We start from the raw sequence: 16,931 nt of genomic DNA on the forward strand, positions 1-16,931 counted from the left end.
AAGACCTTCAGATGGCACTTTCAGCTTCCTCCCTAAAGAGGTCCAGGTGAGCCAGCGGGTCTCCGGAAGATGAGAAAACCCACAGCTTGCTAGGGCTGACATAACCAAATGTGACAAACTGGGTGGCTTACACAGCAGAAAGGAATTTTCTCACAATCTATAACCAGATGCTCCAGATCAAGGTGTCAGCAGGATTGGTTTTTTCTAGGCCTTCCTCCTTGACTTATAAATGACTGTCTTCTCCCTATAACTGCCTCATCTGTCCTCTTCACATCTCTGTGACCAAATTTCCTCCTTTTATGAGGACACCAAAAGCCCATACTAATGAACTTATTTTAACATAATTACCTCTGTAAAGACCCTGTCTCCAGATACAGTCACATTCTGAGGTACAGTGTCAGCAGGGAGGTTAGGACTTTAACGTATGAATTTGGTGGAGGACAAAATTCAGCCCATACCAGTAGCCTCGTCTGATGGTGGAGGATACTTTCTAAAAGAGCTGGTGGATTAGCAGGAGCTTTGACATCAATTTTTTTTTTTTTTTTCTTTTTTGGCCATGCTGCATTGCTTGCAGAATCTCAGTTTTCTGACCAGGGATCAAACCTGGGCCATGGCAGTAAAAGCCCAAATCCTATCCACTAGGCCACCAGGGTACTCCCAACATCAGTCTTCTCTAGCAACTTGAACATACCTGTAAGTTCCCTTCAGGAAGCTCTACTAAGTGAGGTTCTTCCCATAAGAAGCTTGTACTTCAGCCATGGGTTGATGCTCAAACAAGTTTACATTGTCCATCAACAGAATCAATGTGGCCATTACTGTTTTCAGAAATATGGCAAGCACCTTCTGAGATGTTGATTCATGCAGAGGTCAGTGGCTGAGAGGAAACTCAGTCCTGTGGGGCAGCCTTGAAATGCAGCAAGACCATGAAGAGCTTCACCAGCATGGACAGCTCAGGGCCCCATACCCTTCTCTTACCCTTACCTAGCTGGATTCTGAGGAGGGCCTCAGACTCTGAGAAAAATACAGTGTGATTGACATCTTCCCTCTCAGGTATGATTTTTCTTCTAGGAGAAGAAAAAAATGTAGCTTCAAACTTAAAAACTCAATTCTCTACAGCTGCCATGAAAGCTAAATATCTATTACTGATTCCAAGATCAAGAGCTTAAAAATAGACTTTTCCACTCAAGTCTTTTAACCAAACAAATCAATCAGGAATTGAAAACTTGGAGAACAAGAGATGGTGTTTTACAGACTTTCATTTAGAGTTCTTATAAGCACAAAACAAAGATAATTAAATATATTTAATGGTCATATTGAAGATACACTAGAGAAAAAATAATTAGCATAGTCCAATATGAACAAAATGATGAGTTATAATTATAAATATTTATACTTACACAATAAGTTGTATATTACTCTAATTTCTATAATGTAACTTCAACTTTGATAACATATCTCTTTCCTCTTTGGTTGGTTATTCACAATAATGTATTGAAAAGTCTTTGTTTCAGTCTTTGTGTGAGTGCATTTGTGATAGTAGTGGTGTTCCTTATTGTTGAAGTGTTTTTGTATTTTTTTTTTTTTGGTCTGTGCGAATATGTGTGTGCATTGGAGGAGACTTTAATTTTTTAATCCTATTAGGGCATCCAAAGTCATCTCTATTGATTCTGCTTCCTGAACAAATACTCTTTCACATATTTCTATATGTCACAAAGTTTCACAGAAGATGAATGTCTGTTTTGAAACTCTTCAAATCCTTTTTGAAATTATGTCATTAATTCAGTATTTTGTATGTGTCAGACACTGTTCTGATAACTGTGAACAAAACAAGCAAAATTCACTGACCAATTATAGCTTAAATTATAGTTGGGTTAGAAAATGAGTGAACAGACAATAAATTTTTTAAAAAGTAAAATTTATATTGGATGATAATAAATGCTATAAAGAACAGAAGGATAATAGGGAATAGTGTGAAGCAAGAGGTACAAATTTCAAAGAGATAGATGAAAACAATGGGCAAAGAAAAGTAGAAAATGATGTGTGATGGTGGCTCTGTGCAATGGAGTGAACTCTAATGAGCCTCACAGAATGTCCAGAAAGATTTGAGAGAATTATATCAGCAAAGATACTCATAGGGACAGAGAGGGTGCAAAATAAAAAGAGGTCATTGAACCTCTGATTTTCTACTTACAGGAAGTAAGCTAAGAAAACTCACCTGCAAAACATGATTTCTGTGATGAAGAAAGGAAGGATGAATCAGAGAGTGAAGCCAAGGGCTCAGAGGATGGAGCCAGAAGTCATGGAGAAGGTCCGGAGTCATTCCAGACCTTGGAATCCAATCAAGCAACTTCCAGTCTTTGTCTGGGGGTACCCCAGAACTGCTCTAGACTGGGAACTCCTTTGTGACTCCCACTTTCCCCATTTTTGAACTGTAATGTCTATGGCAGTTTTCCTATGCTGGTTCCAACATCATATGTTGGGTGTGTGGAGTCAGATGACTTGTCTCTTTAGTCTCATGGGTCACAGGTAAACAGATACTGCATTCAAGGAGTTGTACTTGAGTTGTATGTGGTGAGCCTCCCCCACACCAAGGATTTCTGGAGCCACTAGAAGCTGGAAGAAAAGTATGGAGCAGAGCCTCCAGAAATAACCAACTGCTACTGCTGCTGCTGCTCCTAAGTCGCTTCAGTCGTGTCCGACTCTATGCGACCCCATGGACTGCAGCCTACCAGGCTCCTCCGTCCATGGGATTTTCCAGGCAAGAGTACTGGAGTGGGGTGCCATTGCCTTCTCCAAGAAATAACCAAACCTGCCAATAACTTGACCTCAGATTTCTGGCCTCCTGAATTGTGAGAGAATAAGTGTTTGTGGTTTTCAGCAGTTTGTGGTATTTTTGTCACCTAGGAAATAAACACACCCTCCAAAGCAAAGGTTAGTCAGGCTTCCTGTCTGGTATAAAAGATCAGGATTCCCCCAAATCAGGGTTCCTGTGATGAAATTCAACCCGCTGTACGTGAACTGTCACCTGGCTCACCTGATTTCACCCTCTGGGCACTTGGTTTTGAAAGCCAATAGGGCTTACTTTCGGGGCTTCCCAGGTGGCACTAGTGGAGATGCAGGAGACTTAGGAGACATGGGTTCAGTCTCTGGATCAGGAAGATCCCCTGGAGGAGGGCATGGCAACCCACTCCAGTTTTCTTGCCAGGAGAATCCCATGGACATAGGAGCCTGGAGGGCTACAATCATAGGGTCACAAAGAGTCAGACACGACTGAAGCAACTTAGCCTACATGTATGTATACACATCCACATAATACAATTTATTAATTTCACCTGCAAGCCTTCTAAGTATATAATTCATTTGGACCAAAAAATATATATAGGCTAACTTATTAAGAACATCTAGGCCATTTTCCACAATCTACATACCCAAAGGCAATACTGATAAAAAGTAAAGGTCAAATTTGTTACTGTCATCTATAATTTTATGCCATCAGCTCAAAGCAGTGAGTCTATGTCTTCCTCCAAATCTAAAACCATTTTTATTCTTTTCCAATTTTAAGGAGCTTCCATTTTCTTCCTATAAGCTCATAAATATTACTTACTTATATTTCCCCTTTATTGATTGATGCTTGAATTTTTTTCACATATCCTTCTTTTATCTGGGTTCATAGGCAAATGCATTATGTAAATATAAATCTTTTGAGAGAATGATTTATCTTCTTTCTCTTTAGACCATTTGTTCATTAAAAAGAAATGAGCCAGGGACTATGCTAGATACTAGGTAGTGATCAAAACAAAAACAATATTGAAAACATTATTGCTTATGATATGGGAGATAAATACTAATAATAAAATATGCAAGTAAAATTACAACTGTGGTAAGTACTAGAATGAAACTGTATAACAAGAAAGCTCAACTTTTCATTTCTTTGTATCAAAGAGCAAGGGTTAGTTTGGGGAAGATGAAGCTGGAGGAGACAGTGGGAAAATTAAGAAAAGTTTTGATCAAAGGCTATGTTAGGATTTTGGTCTTATTTTAAGAGCAATAGGTAATCTCTGGAGTGTTCATGTCTATGGAAGAGGGGGAGAGGGACATGAGTTAGGGGGGAACATGATCATTTTGAGTTTCAAAACTGTCACTCTGATCACAATATAAAGCCACAGCTGTCAAAGTGAAGTACACAAGATGTTCCACTGGGGAGTAAGGAAAATATTCAAACTTCTGGGAACATAATACATTAAAAAATTTAAGCTCTACTGATATTTAGCCCAGGGATTCATTTGGTCTGTGTGTCAGATGATCATTCGTTGCTTGGGGGAGTAGAGATAAGCCCAGGATAACAAGACTGTTCCACAGCGCTGCCTGGGAACCCTCATTCATGCACATGCTTTCACTCATTGACTGTGTCCCAGTTTGTGTATGTTTGAGTTCATGGACTAATGCTAATTTACTTACAACCTTGATAAAGTAGACACAGTTTTAAAAAGACTCCTGTAAAGAAGCCTGGGATGAAGTGAATGCTAACATTGCAAGGCTTAATGACCAAAAAAATTGCCCTGGGCTTCTGACTTGCAGTGACTCCAATCACTGGATTAAGAGGACCAGATTAGAATGCACTCAGTGGGAGAGGAGGCAGAGGTGGCTGACTTTTGTTTGGATCACATTGGGCTCAAGAAGGGTGGTACAGCAGGCTGCTGGCTATGGGTGTTAGGAATTTTACAGATGTCTAGATGTCTGAGTCATCTGAATAAAGGTGATAATTTAGGGTTTATAGGCTTCAATGAAATCTTAATTTTAAATATCAAATTTTCAATTGTTAAAATTCTCATATAATTTATGATCTGTCTTCCCTTATTGTCAATAATTGAAATTCTGTGTTTACTCTGATGTTTTTAAAATTATCCTTTCTAAAGTTAAGGGCAGATGTTTTCAATCAGTATTTAGAAGAGAATTTCACAGTATTTTTTTTTTATCATGAGTAAATGTGTTAACTTTTTAATGGGTATTTGTTTTAAAAAGGCATTTGAAATCAGCCATTTCACTTTTAAAGTATGAAATTTTAAAGCATTCAGAAAATAAATTTGATTCCCATGTACCCACCAGCCATATTGAGTAGGTTTATATTTTGCCATATTCACTCCAGACTTTTTTTTAAGAATTAAAGCACTGTAAAGATAAAAACACACTCATTCTCATCTCTTACCCTCTCTTCTCATAGAAGTAGCAACCAAGCCAGCATTAAAAGTTCAACATTGTGCTGAATTTTTAAGTAATAATGAGCTAAAGTTAGCTACATCACCAAGCATTAATCCTAAAAATCAGCATGAAGGGAAAAAAGGAAATTCCAAGCTATTTTAGTATTTCATAGGACAGGACTGAGTGACTGAGCACACACACACACAATATTTAACTACAGTAGCACTGCTAAAACTAACCAAAACATCAAGTTGCTTTACTTTTGATTGGAATTTTTTAAGGATTATGGTGTGTGTTTATATCAGCAAGGATCATAAGCCAGAGATTATTTTTATATTGCAATTTGCTTAGTAGAAATGTATTAAAACACAAAATTCATTACGAGAAAAAAGAGTTTTAAGTGCATCCTTTGTGATAAAAGACTGAAATCAGTATTTCAGTCCCTGGCTATAGTCAGTCCTATAAATCTGAGGACATAGTTTGTGCTACGCTCTGTGGTTACAAAGATAAATATAGGACCTGGGCCTTGATTTCAAGCATTTCAAAGTTGTGGGGGGAGATATAAGCAAGTTGCAAAACAGAATGATAAGCTCTTTTATAAAGATGCAGACTACATTGTTCCAGGGGAGAGAAGAGGATGGTACTTGTCCAGAGTTAAATACCCTGTCTTCTCCCTCACAGCTCACCCCTCCTTACCTCCCGTGCACAGGTGCTCAGCCTCTCAGTCCTGTCCGACTCTTTGCGACCCCATGGACTGTAGCCCGCCAGGTTCCTCTGTCCATGGGATTCTCCAGGCAAGAGTACTGGACAGGGTTGCCATTTTCTTCTCCAGGGGATCTTCTCGACCCAGGGATTGAACTCGTGTCTCCTGATTGGCAAGTAGATTCTTTACCACTGAGCCACCTGGGCAAACCCCTTCCCTTACATTCAATCAATTCCAAGTTCTGTGTCATCAGACTCCTGTCTCTCATATGTTCACTCTTCTCCTTCCCCACTGTTGTGGACTCACTTTAACCGCCCCCATCTCACCTGAGCTCTTCAGGACGGTTAGAGGACCCTCCTTTTCTTCCATAGCGATGGGTACTCACCTCTGTTACAGCATCAGTGATACCACTCCCAGCCCCACTCACGCATAAACCCACATTGTATAGGCTCCACAAAAGAAAGGTTGTTCTGCTTATTTTCATTTTTCTTTGTATACCCAGCTACCTGCCTCATACACTGTAGCTTCTTTAATAGTTCAATGAATGAGTCTAAGTGGAGCAGAACTTGAACTTAATTTACAATACTTACTGGTTATCTCTAGCTTGTCCTTAGCTTCAGTTAGGGAAAACCCATTGAATTCATTTATTGAGAAATAGGAAACCATAAAATACACTGGTAATTTACAAAATGAAAATAGCTTTAATTACAAAAAAAAAAAAAAAGAACCTGAGATAACAGTTTTGAATTTGCTTTTACAGTACCTCAGTGGTTGTTACTAGTCCAACTTGACAGCCAGGCTCACAAGCCACAAACTGGCTTCAGTCTAACAGTCTATTTGCTCAGCTTTATGGAGGGAAATGCGGGAGGAAATACAGGTGGTATAATCTCTGCATTCATCCGGGGGCCTGGAAGCCACCCCTCCGCCACAACTTGCAGGGCGGCCACAGAGCAGGTGTGTGTGGTCCCTGGGCCTCCGTGAGGCCGCCCTCAACTTTCCACCTGTCTTTTAAACCGTTCCAGTCAGGTCAGCCTAAGGCCTGCACCACCACTCACTGCACCCCAGCTGCACAGACCAAGGGTAAATAAAGCAAGATAGACACAACATTCCACATTTTATCTTCACTCTGCTGTGGCCATGGAAACAGTACCATGAGGAGACATTCCAAGGCAGGCCTGGATCAGCCCAAACTTGCTGTTAACCCTTTTCTCATGGCCTACTACCCTTTCATGCCCTCAGTTGCAATAAATAACTGATCAACAGGTAAACTGTGGTGGGGGAAAAGTGGGGTTTCCCAATGGCTTAGTAAAAATCCAATGCAGGAGATGCAGGTTCGATCCCTGGGGTGGGAAGATCCCCTGGAGCAGGGAAAGGCTCCCCACTCCAGTATTCTTGCCTGGGAAATTCCATGGACAGAGGAACCTGGCGAGCTACAGTCCATGAGGTCACAAAGAGCCTGACATGACTTAGCAACTAAACAACTAGGGGAAAGATACTCTCTGCTGCTAAGTCACTTCAGTCGTGTCTGACTCTGTGCGGCCCCATAGATGGCAGCCCACCAGGCTCCCCCATCCCTGGGATTCTCCAGGCAAGAATACTGGAGTAGGTTGCCATTTCCTTCTCCAATGCATGAAAGTGAAAAGTGAAAGTGAAGTCGCGAAGTCATGTCCGACTCTTAGTGACCCCATGGACTGCAGCCTACCAGGCTCCTCTGCCCATGGGATTTTCCAGGCAAGAGTACTAGAATGGGGTGCCATTGCCTTCTCCAAGATACTCTCTAATAAATTATAATAAAATAAAACCTGAGAGGAAAAAAAAGATAAAACTTATGGCTTTTTCAATTAAATGCGTGACTCATCTCTCATGATTGCTACATGTCTCCTATGCCATCTTACATATTCACCCTTCCTGTGAGTGTTTAGCCCAGGAATAATCTTTGCACCTATTTCCTGAATGACAGATCTGGTCCTCATGTTGGAGGGGAAGCTGGCAGCAGCGCCTGCAATCCACATGTATGTCCATGCTACAGAAAAAAACTAGTCCTGGTTAACATTAGAGGAGTGAAAGCTTGGGGAACATATAAGGAATATCGAAAGCCACTGTTAAGCTAAAAGAGAACCACAATAATCAGTTAAAGGAGCATGCATTCTTGAATGTCCCTTGAATCATAATTATCTGTGTAGAAGGCTAAAAATATAAGCTCAAATTAGGATAAAATCTGGCATTTTCTTCTCCTATATATAAATTAAGCAACTGTAGTATTTTTCAGTAGTAGTAGTATTTAGTAGTAGTATACACTACTATTTTTCAGTAGTAGCATTTCAGATTAGTAGTAAAAATGACACGTTTGTATTTTGAGTGTTGGGTGTTTATATGGCCAAGAGAATGCCATATAATGCCATATAATCGAATGTCACCGAAATTTGGGGCCGGCTTAACATTATGGACAAGATAAAGATTTCATTCAAGGGATTTTTTTTTTCTCCTACTTGGGAATAATTTCCCTATCCTAAACTTTGTGGATGCATTTCTAGACTAGTTAATAATTAGTCAGGCATCCTCATAAGTTTTCATGTAAGGTGATTTCATATTTAAAAAATAAAAAGGATAATGCCATATCAACTACCGGTTTAATACTGGCCACTAAGGCTTAGCCTGGAGAAGGAAATGGCAACCCACTCCAATATTCTTACCTGGAGAATCCCAGGGATAGAGGAGCCTGGTGGGCTGCCATCTATGGGATCGCACAGAGTCAGACGCAACTTAAGCAACTTAGCAGCAGCAGCAGCAGGGCTTAGCCACTAGCTCTTAGGGAACAGTTAGTTTACTGCAAAACTTCAGTTTTTTCACAATTGTCAGACTTGTGATTAAATATCATGCAACAAATATATATTCATGTATTCAGTTCAGTTCAGTTCAGTCGCTCAGTCGTGTCTGACTCTTTGCGACCCCATGAATCGCAGCATGCCAGGCCTCCCTGTCCATCACCAACTCCCAGAGTTTACTCAAACTCATGTCCATTGAGTTGGTGATGCCATCCAACCATCTTATTTTCTGTTGTCCCCTTCTCCTCCTGCTCTCAATCCCTCCCAGCATCGGGGTCTTTTCAAATGAGTCATCTCTTCTCATCAGGTGGCCAAAGTATTGGAGTTTACTCCCTCCTGAAACCTCATTAAATTGACAGGAAACCAATGAGAGAGGTGGGGGCCGTGGGAGAGAGAGAGAACAGCAAACAAAAAGGTTAGGGAATTAGAGCATCTTTCCAGGAAATCTGATTTCCAAATATAAGAGTTCCATAAAGAAATGAGTAAAAATGAAGAGGAGAAAATTATCAAACAATCAATTTAAGAAAATTTCCCAGAACTGAAAGACAGGAATTTCCAGACTGAAAGGTCACACTATAACTGAAGGTGATGTCCAGCACTACAGGAAGGAAACAAATCATATAAACAAGTATCACTGAGACACTTCAGAGCACTGGCTAAAGAAAAGGGATTCTAAAAGCTCCTGAGGGTCGGGGATGAGAAGAGAAGAGGGAAAAGGAAAGGGAAGTCACATACCAAGAAGCATGAATCAGAATACTTCAGATATCTCAGCCTCAAAGCTGCTACCTGCAGCATGGTAGAACAAACCCTGCAAATTTTAAGAATAAAGCCATTGAAATCTAGAATTCTAGACACCCAGTCTAACTATCACATAAGTTAATGGTAGGCTTAGGACATTTTCCTGTTCAGATACAGAAATGTCTCCACATCTACCTCTCACGCAGTCTTGTAGGAAATTACTAGAGGATGCACTCCATCAGAAAAGGAGAGTAAACCAAGAAGAGGTACATCTCAGGATCCAAGGATGAGGGATCCAGTACAGGAGGAGGGCAAAGGGGATTTCTGGGATGCTGTGATGGGCATTCCAGGAAGGCTCCTGAGAAGCAGGTGGTGAGAACAAATTTCCAGATTGGAGCAGTAGGAGGGAAGGTGTGTCTTAAAGAGAAAAGGGAAATCCAAGATTATCCGAAGTGTTCAGTTCAATTCAGTCGCTCAGTCGTGTCTGACTCTTTGCAGCCCCATGAATCACAGCACGCCAGGCCTCCCTGTCCATCACCAACTCCCAGAGTCCAGCCAAACCCATGTCCATTGAGTTAGTGATGCCATCCAACCATCTCATCCTCTGTCATCCCCTTCTCCAGGGTTTTTTCAAATGAGTCAGCCCTTCACATCAAGTGGCCAAAGTATTGGAGTTTCAGCTTTAGCATCAGTCCTTCCAATGAATACCCAGGACTGATCTCCTTTATGATGGACTGGTTGGATCTCCTTGCAGTCCAAGGGACTCTCAAGAGTCTTCTCCAACACTACAGTTCACAACCATCAATTCTTTGGCGCTCAGTTTTCTTTACAGTCCAAATCTCACATCCATACATGACCACTGGAAAAACCATAGCCTTGACTAGACGGACCTTTGTTGACAAAGTAATGCCTCTGCTCTTCAATATGCTGTCTAGGTTGGTCATAACTTTCCATCCAAGGAATAAGCATATTTTAATTTCATGGCCGCAATCACGATCTGCAGTGATTTTGGAGCCCCTAAAATAAAGTCAGCCACTATTTCCACTGTTTCCCCATCTATTTGCCATGAAGTGATGGGACCAGATGCCATAATCTTAGTTTTCTGCATGTTGAGCTTTCAGCCAACTTTTTCACTCTCCTCGTTCACTTTCATCAAGAGTCTCTTTAGTTCTTCTTTACTTTCTGCCATAAGGGTGGTGTCATCTGCATATCTGAAGTTATTCATATTTCTCCCAGCAATTTTGATTCCAGCTTGTGCTTCATCCAGCCCAGCGTTTCTCATGATGTGCTCTGCATATAAGTTAAATAAGCAGCATGACAATATACAGCCTTGACGGACTCCTTTTCCTATTTGGAACCAGTCTGTTGTTCCATGTCCAGTTCGAACTGTTGCTTCCTAACCTGCATATAGGTTTCTCAAGAGGCAGGTCAGATGGTCTGGTATTCCCATCTCTTTCAGATTTTCCACAGTTTATCGTAATCCACACAAAGCCTTTGGCATAGTCAATAAAGCAGAAATAGACGTTTTACTGGAACTCTTGCTTTTTCGATGATCCAGTGGATGTTGGCAATTTGATCTCTGGTTCCTCTGCCTTTTCTAAAACCAGCTTGGACATCTGGAAGTTCACGGTTCATGTATTGCTGAAGCCTGGCTTGGAGAATTTTGAGCATTACTTTACTAGCAATTGTGCGGTAGTTTGAGCATTCTGTGGCATTGCCTTTCTTTGAGATTGGAATGAAACCTGACCTTTTCCAGTCCTGTGGCTACTGCTGAGTTTTCCAAATTTGCTGGCATATTGAGTGCAGCACTTTCACAGCATCATCTTTCAGGATTTGAAATAGCTCAACTGGAATTCCATCATCTCCACTAGCTTTGCTCCTAGTGATGCTTCGTAAGGTCCAGTTGACTTCACATTCCAGGATGTACGGCTCTAGGTGAGTGATCACACTATCATGATTATCTGGGTTATGAAGATCTTTTTTGTACAGTTCTTCTGTGTATTCTTTCCACCTCTTCTAGAATATATTAAGAGGAAGGTAACACTTTGTAAAGCAACACAGGATGAATTAGATATAAGCATATGGAAAATTAATCCAAAAAATAAAAAGATGAAAGTATAACTGTCGAGACAACAAAATTATAGAAGAAAGTAATTGTAATCATTGTGTTGATGGAGCTCAGGAGACCCCAAAATATGGCACCTTGGCATATTTAATATTTTAAGTTGAAAGAGTCTGAGAAAACTGAATAAGCAAGAGGGTCTCTTTGACCTTCCCCTGCCCCTCTCCCCTGAAGCAGGTCACATGATCTCTCCTGTAGAGGTACCCTCCCTATACCTATAAGAAAGGAACATCCTTTTCTCTAGGACCCAGAATCCGGATGAACAGGTCTCGCTAAGTTTTCCCTGTCACGTCATTGACTTCACACCCTTTGTCCTATCACATTTCTTCACAGCTGTCCATTCTTCATCAGACCTAGCAAAAACATTCAGGTTTAACCACTTCTTCAGATCTTCATTTCTTTATGAAGGTCCCTATGTCATGTAAAAACATGTCAAATAAATTATGCTTTCCTCCTCCTATTAATCTGTCTTTGTCAGTTTAACTTTCAGACTCAATCAAAAGGGTCAAGGAAAACATTTTTCCTCCCCTATAATATACTACATGGGTCAGCTGTAAATGATATTTAAATGGGCATAATAATAAACATTGAATATTGGTTTAGCAAAGAGGAAGCTGTAGCTATACTAGAACAAAGAAAGGGTAACTTCGTGTTTGAAGGACAGGAGTGCAGAGGTTAGAAATAAGAATTTATCAATATTAATACACTGAACAAAATAGTACTACATGAATGTTATTTATAAATACCAGGAGAAAGATCTAAAAGTTGAAAGTAGTTTTTGAGGAACAATAATCAGGAGAAGGAAGGAGGAGAAGACTGCTGTTTTTAAATGATAAACCTTGTGAAATACTTGATTTAAAAAAAAAAGTCTGTTTATAGCGTTAAAATAAAATTTTAATTTAGAAGGTAGAAAAAAGACTTTTATCCTCAGAGACTCAAATTTAATTTATAAATAATGACAAATGAACATTTTAATGATGGTTGACCTAGGAAAATAAGTATTGAAGAGGTGTAGACTCTTGTGACTTCCTGCTGGCACATACTAAGGGCATAATGATTCATAACTAGCAATACAACTAGGATACTTTCTGAGATATGAGATGCTCATCTTGAATACAATCACTGTGTAACTGTTCTGCCAAATTTGAATGGTCCTATTTACACCCAGCAGTCTTTCTTCCCAGGTGGCTCAGTAGTCAGGAATCTGCCTGCCAATGCAGGAGACACAGGTTTGATCCCTGGGTAGGGAAGATCCCCTGGAGAAAGAAATGGCAACCCCCTCCAGTATTCTTGCCTCGAGAATTCCATGGACACAGGAGTCTGGCAGGCTAAAGTCCATGGGGTCATCAGACAGGACTCAGTGACCAAACAATAACAACAATTTGCACCCAGCAACCCACCTGTCGGACTGCTATGTGGACCAGTTTAGATGGCAGCAGGGAGTACCAGAGAGTGTTCCCGTCATTAACTGTCATCATAGCTTGTTTGTCATTCCAATTTAATCTCACATTTATTGCAATGAGAACTAACACAGTGCTGGCATTTATCTGCTATAAATATCAAAACAAAACTTTGGCATTATAGGAGCCATGGATATTTGGATAAGGACTTTCTGCCATACCATTTTAGTAAGTTTTAAATGGTTGCAAATTATAGCTATTTTGGTGACATCATCAATTTTTTAAAGAGAAAGCTCTATTGCTGAATTATTAATAATAAGTATTTTATATAGACAAGATAGTTGTATAAATTTATCAGTACTCTGCAAGGAGGAAGATGCATAGCTTCTCCCTGTTTTGTTTTTGTTTTGGTTTTTTTTAATTAGTGTATTTTCAGGTGGCTGGTCATAATTCACCCAAAACAGATAGGAAAGCTTGGTTATAACAATAAAAAACAAAGAGTAATCTGTCTCTTTTCACAGTCCAGGTCACCCATATCATTCAAACTAAACAAGTAAATCACATTCATTTTACATTTTCATTTGGATCAGCTGTAATTTCTTGGCGATGAACTAATGAAATAGGGTCCATTAAGGGAGGACAGCTTCCTAGGAGTTGTCTATTTATCTTGAGAGAGAAAAGAACTCTCTCTAAGGCAGAATGGGGACCATGCCTGGCATAATCAGCAAACTCTCAGTTGTCTGGACTGATATGGAAGTCATTTCCATGTGAGAACCAAAGACTAGAATTCTACTTTGCTGTTTTAAGTCAATGGAAAGCTGAAGTTCTTAAGTTTCAACCAAGAGACAAAATAGAGCGTTTGAAATTTTGCATATAACATTTCTGGACAACACACAAGATATCTTAACTGTAGTTGCCTCCAGGGGGCAGAATTTGGTGGGTGAAGGTTAGGAGTGATGAAGTAGGAGTTTGTGATAGGGGATTAGTGGCTTCCTCTTACTATAATTCTTGAATTTTGCACTGTATCCATATGGTGCAAAAGTTTTTTTAAAACTAATTTTTTAAAAACCCTATACATAAGGAAGTATCTGTAGTCTTAAAATATTCATATAATTGCTGTTATTCAGACTCAGTATTGCCTGACAGCATAGCAGTTACAATAGTTTCTGTTCAAGAGTATTCTGTAAAACTAAGTTCTACCTTAATATATTCCATAGCTTTTTTTCTTATGCGTACCTCACAGTTTCTCCCTAAATTCTTTTGGTTTCTGATATGTGTGTGTGTATGTGTGTGTGTGTGTGTGTGTGTGTACACAGCTCAGAGTTGAATTTTTATGCTCCTTAAAGGTCCTGTCTAGTTTCATTTCTTTGGGGATTATCAGGTGTACAATGTCCATTAGCCATCAACTAAGAGAAAAGAAATGCACAGAGATAAAGCGGTAGATTTAAGGGGAGTTGTGAGAAGCAGTACAAATCAAGACCAGTACCATTAAAGTACCTAAAGTTGCATTTCTAGCTTTACACATTAATGAAAAATGTGTACTTTTTCATTAGTTCATAAATACATTTTCTTTGCCATCACAAAACCACTAGCATCCCCCCTCCACCACCTCTGTAGCCCCCATCACCTTTATTTACCTGCATGAAAATAATCCAGTTTCTAATACCTCAGAGTAAGAGGATGTTAAAATATGAATGAGCTGACAACAGTAATAGCAAGCAAGTCTCGTAGTAGATTTTTATTTTCCTCACACAGAGCTTCAACTTTTTAAAAGCTCTGTTTGATACCAAACAAACTTTCAAAACATAAAAACATTAACTGAAATTGATATTAGTCCTCCAACTTTTCAGCTAAGTTCGTATAAATTAAACTATGTTTATATGATTTCTATCAGCAGATTAAAAAATGGAAAAATGTGAGGCTAGCTATCTGGTGTCAAATAATCAGCTAAATTTTAATGAGTGTTTTATGAGTTCTTTGTTTACAGGTTTTTAAATAAACTAACTGATTAAGTCAGGAAGTCCAAATTTGTGTGTATATATACATTTTGAAAAAACTTTTGATGCATATAATCTTAAATAAATGTGTCTTCAATATATTCTCCAAGAAAACAAATATTTCCTCTATTAATTCTTAACTGCAGCATTGTGGAAAAATACAGTGTGGTTCCTATGTTATGTAACCATGATTTACAATTAGCACATTTCTCCCTCTTTTCCTGTTTGGTCTCGTGCCCGGGAATTGAGCCCTTACCTCCCATGTACTCCATGAATCGCGGGCGTGCGCCTTGTACTTCTGGGGCAGAATTGTTCCCAAGGCATGTGTGTCACTCGCCTGGGATCTTCTTTTCTGGTTATGAGGCATCAAAGGCGTCATCTTTTTCTTCCCTAGTCAGTGCCTCTGTTCTGTCTGTGCTCACCGGCGTGTTTGTTGTGTTTGGCCCAGTGGACTCTCCAGGGGTCCTTTATTCTTCCTTTCTCCTTCTCTGGAGGCTTATTCCCTTTCATCCTCCCTCCAGGCCCAGCTTTGCTGGGTAACTGGCTTTTCTATTCTGATTTATGCCTGGGGTAAAGCAGCTGTCTTTTAAAGATAAGAACCAGAGAACAGAGATATCAAAAAGACATGAAGAATAACCTAGGAAAGACAAAAAGCCCCTGTCCCTAAACATGTCTTTGTCATTAGCTCTTTTTATGCTGAACACCCAGATTTATTTCCTCTTGTCCCTCAGTTTGAACAAACCAAGTTAGTCAAACTGCCTCAATCTGAAGAAAAATAAAACAGGGAAAAGGTTGTTTTTGCCAAAGTAATACAATATAAAAAGTGACTAACTTGAATCTTCATTTTTAGTAACTGTTAAAATTAGAGTAGTATAATAAAAAGAAAGTGATTTTGCTCTAAAAGAAAGTATAGGATGAAAAGATGAAGCAGAAGAAAATAAACTGTAGGAACACCAAGGAAAATGAAAAGCAAAGTAAGGTAAGCTTAAAATCATGAAGCAAAAGTAACACATGGTTATATTATATTAATAAAGTTAACCCGTACATCTGGACTCACCAAATGGAGGCCACCTCAGTGGTCAGGCCAACATCACAAATCTAAACCTAAGCTATACTGCACTTATGGAAAATCCCTGTCAAGAAAATTAACATACACCAGTCATTGTCTTCCATCTCCAACTCAGCTTAACTAGCTCATTTTAGAAAACAGGGCCTGCTGGCCTTACCAGGAAACCCTTGACCTCCTGTTTCCTAGTTCCTACTTCTAATCTATACACGCCTCAGATCCCTCATTTAGCAAATGGGAATACAAGTACTTACTCCTACCACTGTGGGCATATAATGAGGAATACATGCATAGGAATAGCAAATGTCCATTAACTATTCATAAAGACAAGTAATAAAATATGGTTCAGGATTCCAAAATTGAATTCTATGCTCTAGTGCGCACACAATTAAATGTAACTAAAGCTGGGTTTTAATTCTAAATGTTAACTGAATTTTATGATGATTTCCCCAAATGAGATAGTCATTTAAAAATGAGTAGTTTCAAAAGGACCATCCATACCAACTTCCTAGCTAAGCAAGTCCACTTTCCTGGAAATGGGTTTCCTTATCTGAGCCTAAGAGCCACTCAGTTAATTTCCTTTCCAATTCTAAGTTTTTATTTTATGGTATTTGCTACAAAAATTGATACTCATTCACTGATTAATTTGGAATATCACAAATTAGATGACATGATGGCATAATTCTTAGTCTTTCTAATTTATGAATATTTTAATTTAGAGGGAAGAGAATAAAAAGGGAAATATGACTAGACTAAGAGGCAAAACCTAAAGGAGGGACTGAGTGGAATCCTGCAGATGTCTGATTTCATTCCTATAACTGTTAGATCACTAAGGCTGTGTGTAATTAAATGTGTTAAGTCAGAAATACCTAAACATCATG

The 16,931-nt window shown here is 39.4% G+C and overlaps 1 protein-coding gene across 1 annotated transcript in view; it reads right to left on the bottom strand.

Annotated features, from left to right (window-relative positions):
- Nucleotides 1-15,426, bottom strand: part of LOC104994649 — a 21,796-nt gene extending 6,370 nt beyond the window's left edge. Inside the window, exon 1 of the mRNA XM_010848296.1 lies at nucleotides 15,241-15,426. Coding sequence (XP_010846598.1) covers nucleotides 15,241-15,363 — 123 coding nt within the window. The 5' untranslated portion in view covers nucleotides 15,364-15,426. The remainder of the gene's footprint in view (nucleotides 1-15,240) is intronic.
- Between the last annotated feature and the right edge of the window lie 1,505 nt (nucleotides 15,427-16,931).

Source organism: Bison bison, unplaced genomic scaffold (genome assembly GCF_000754665.1).
Source record: "Bison bison bison isolate TAMUID 2011002044 unplaced genomic scaffold, Bison_UMD1.0 scf7180017864263, whole genome shotgun sequence".
NCBI lineage: Eukaryota > Metazoa > Chordata > Mammalia > Artiodactyla > Bovidae > Bison > Bison bison.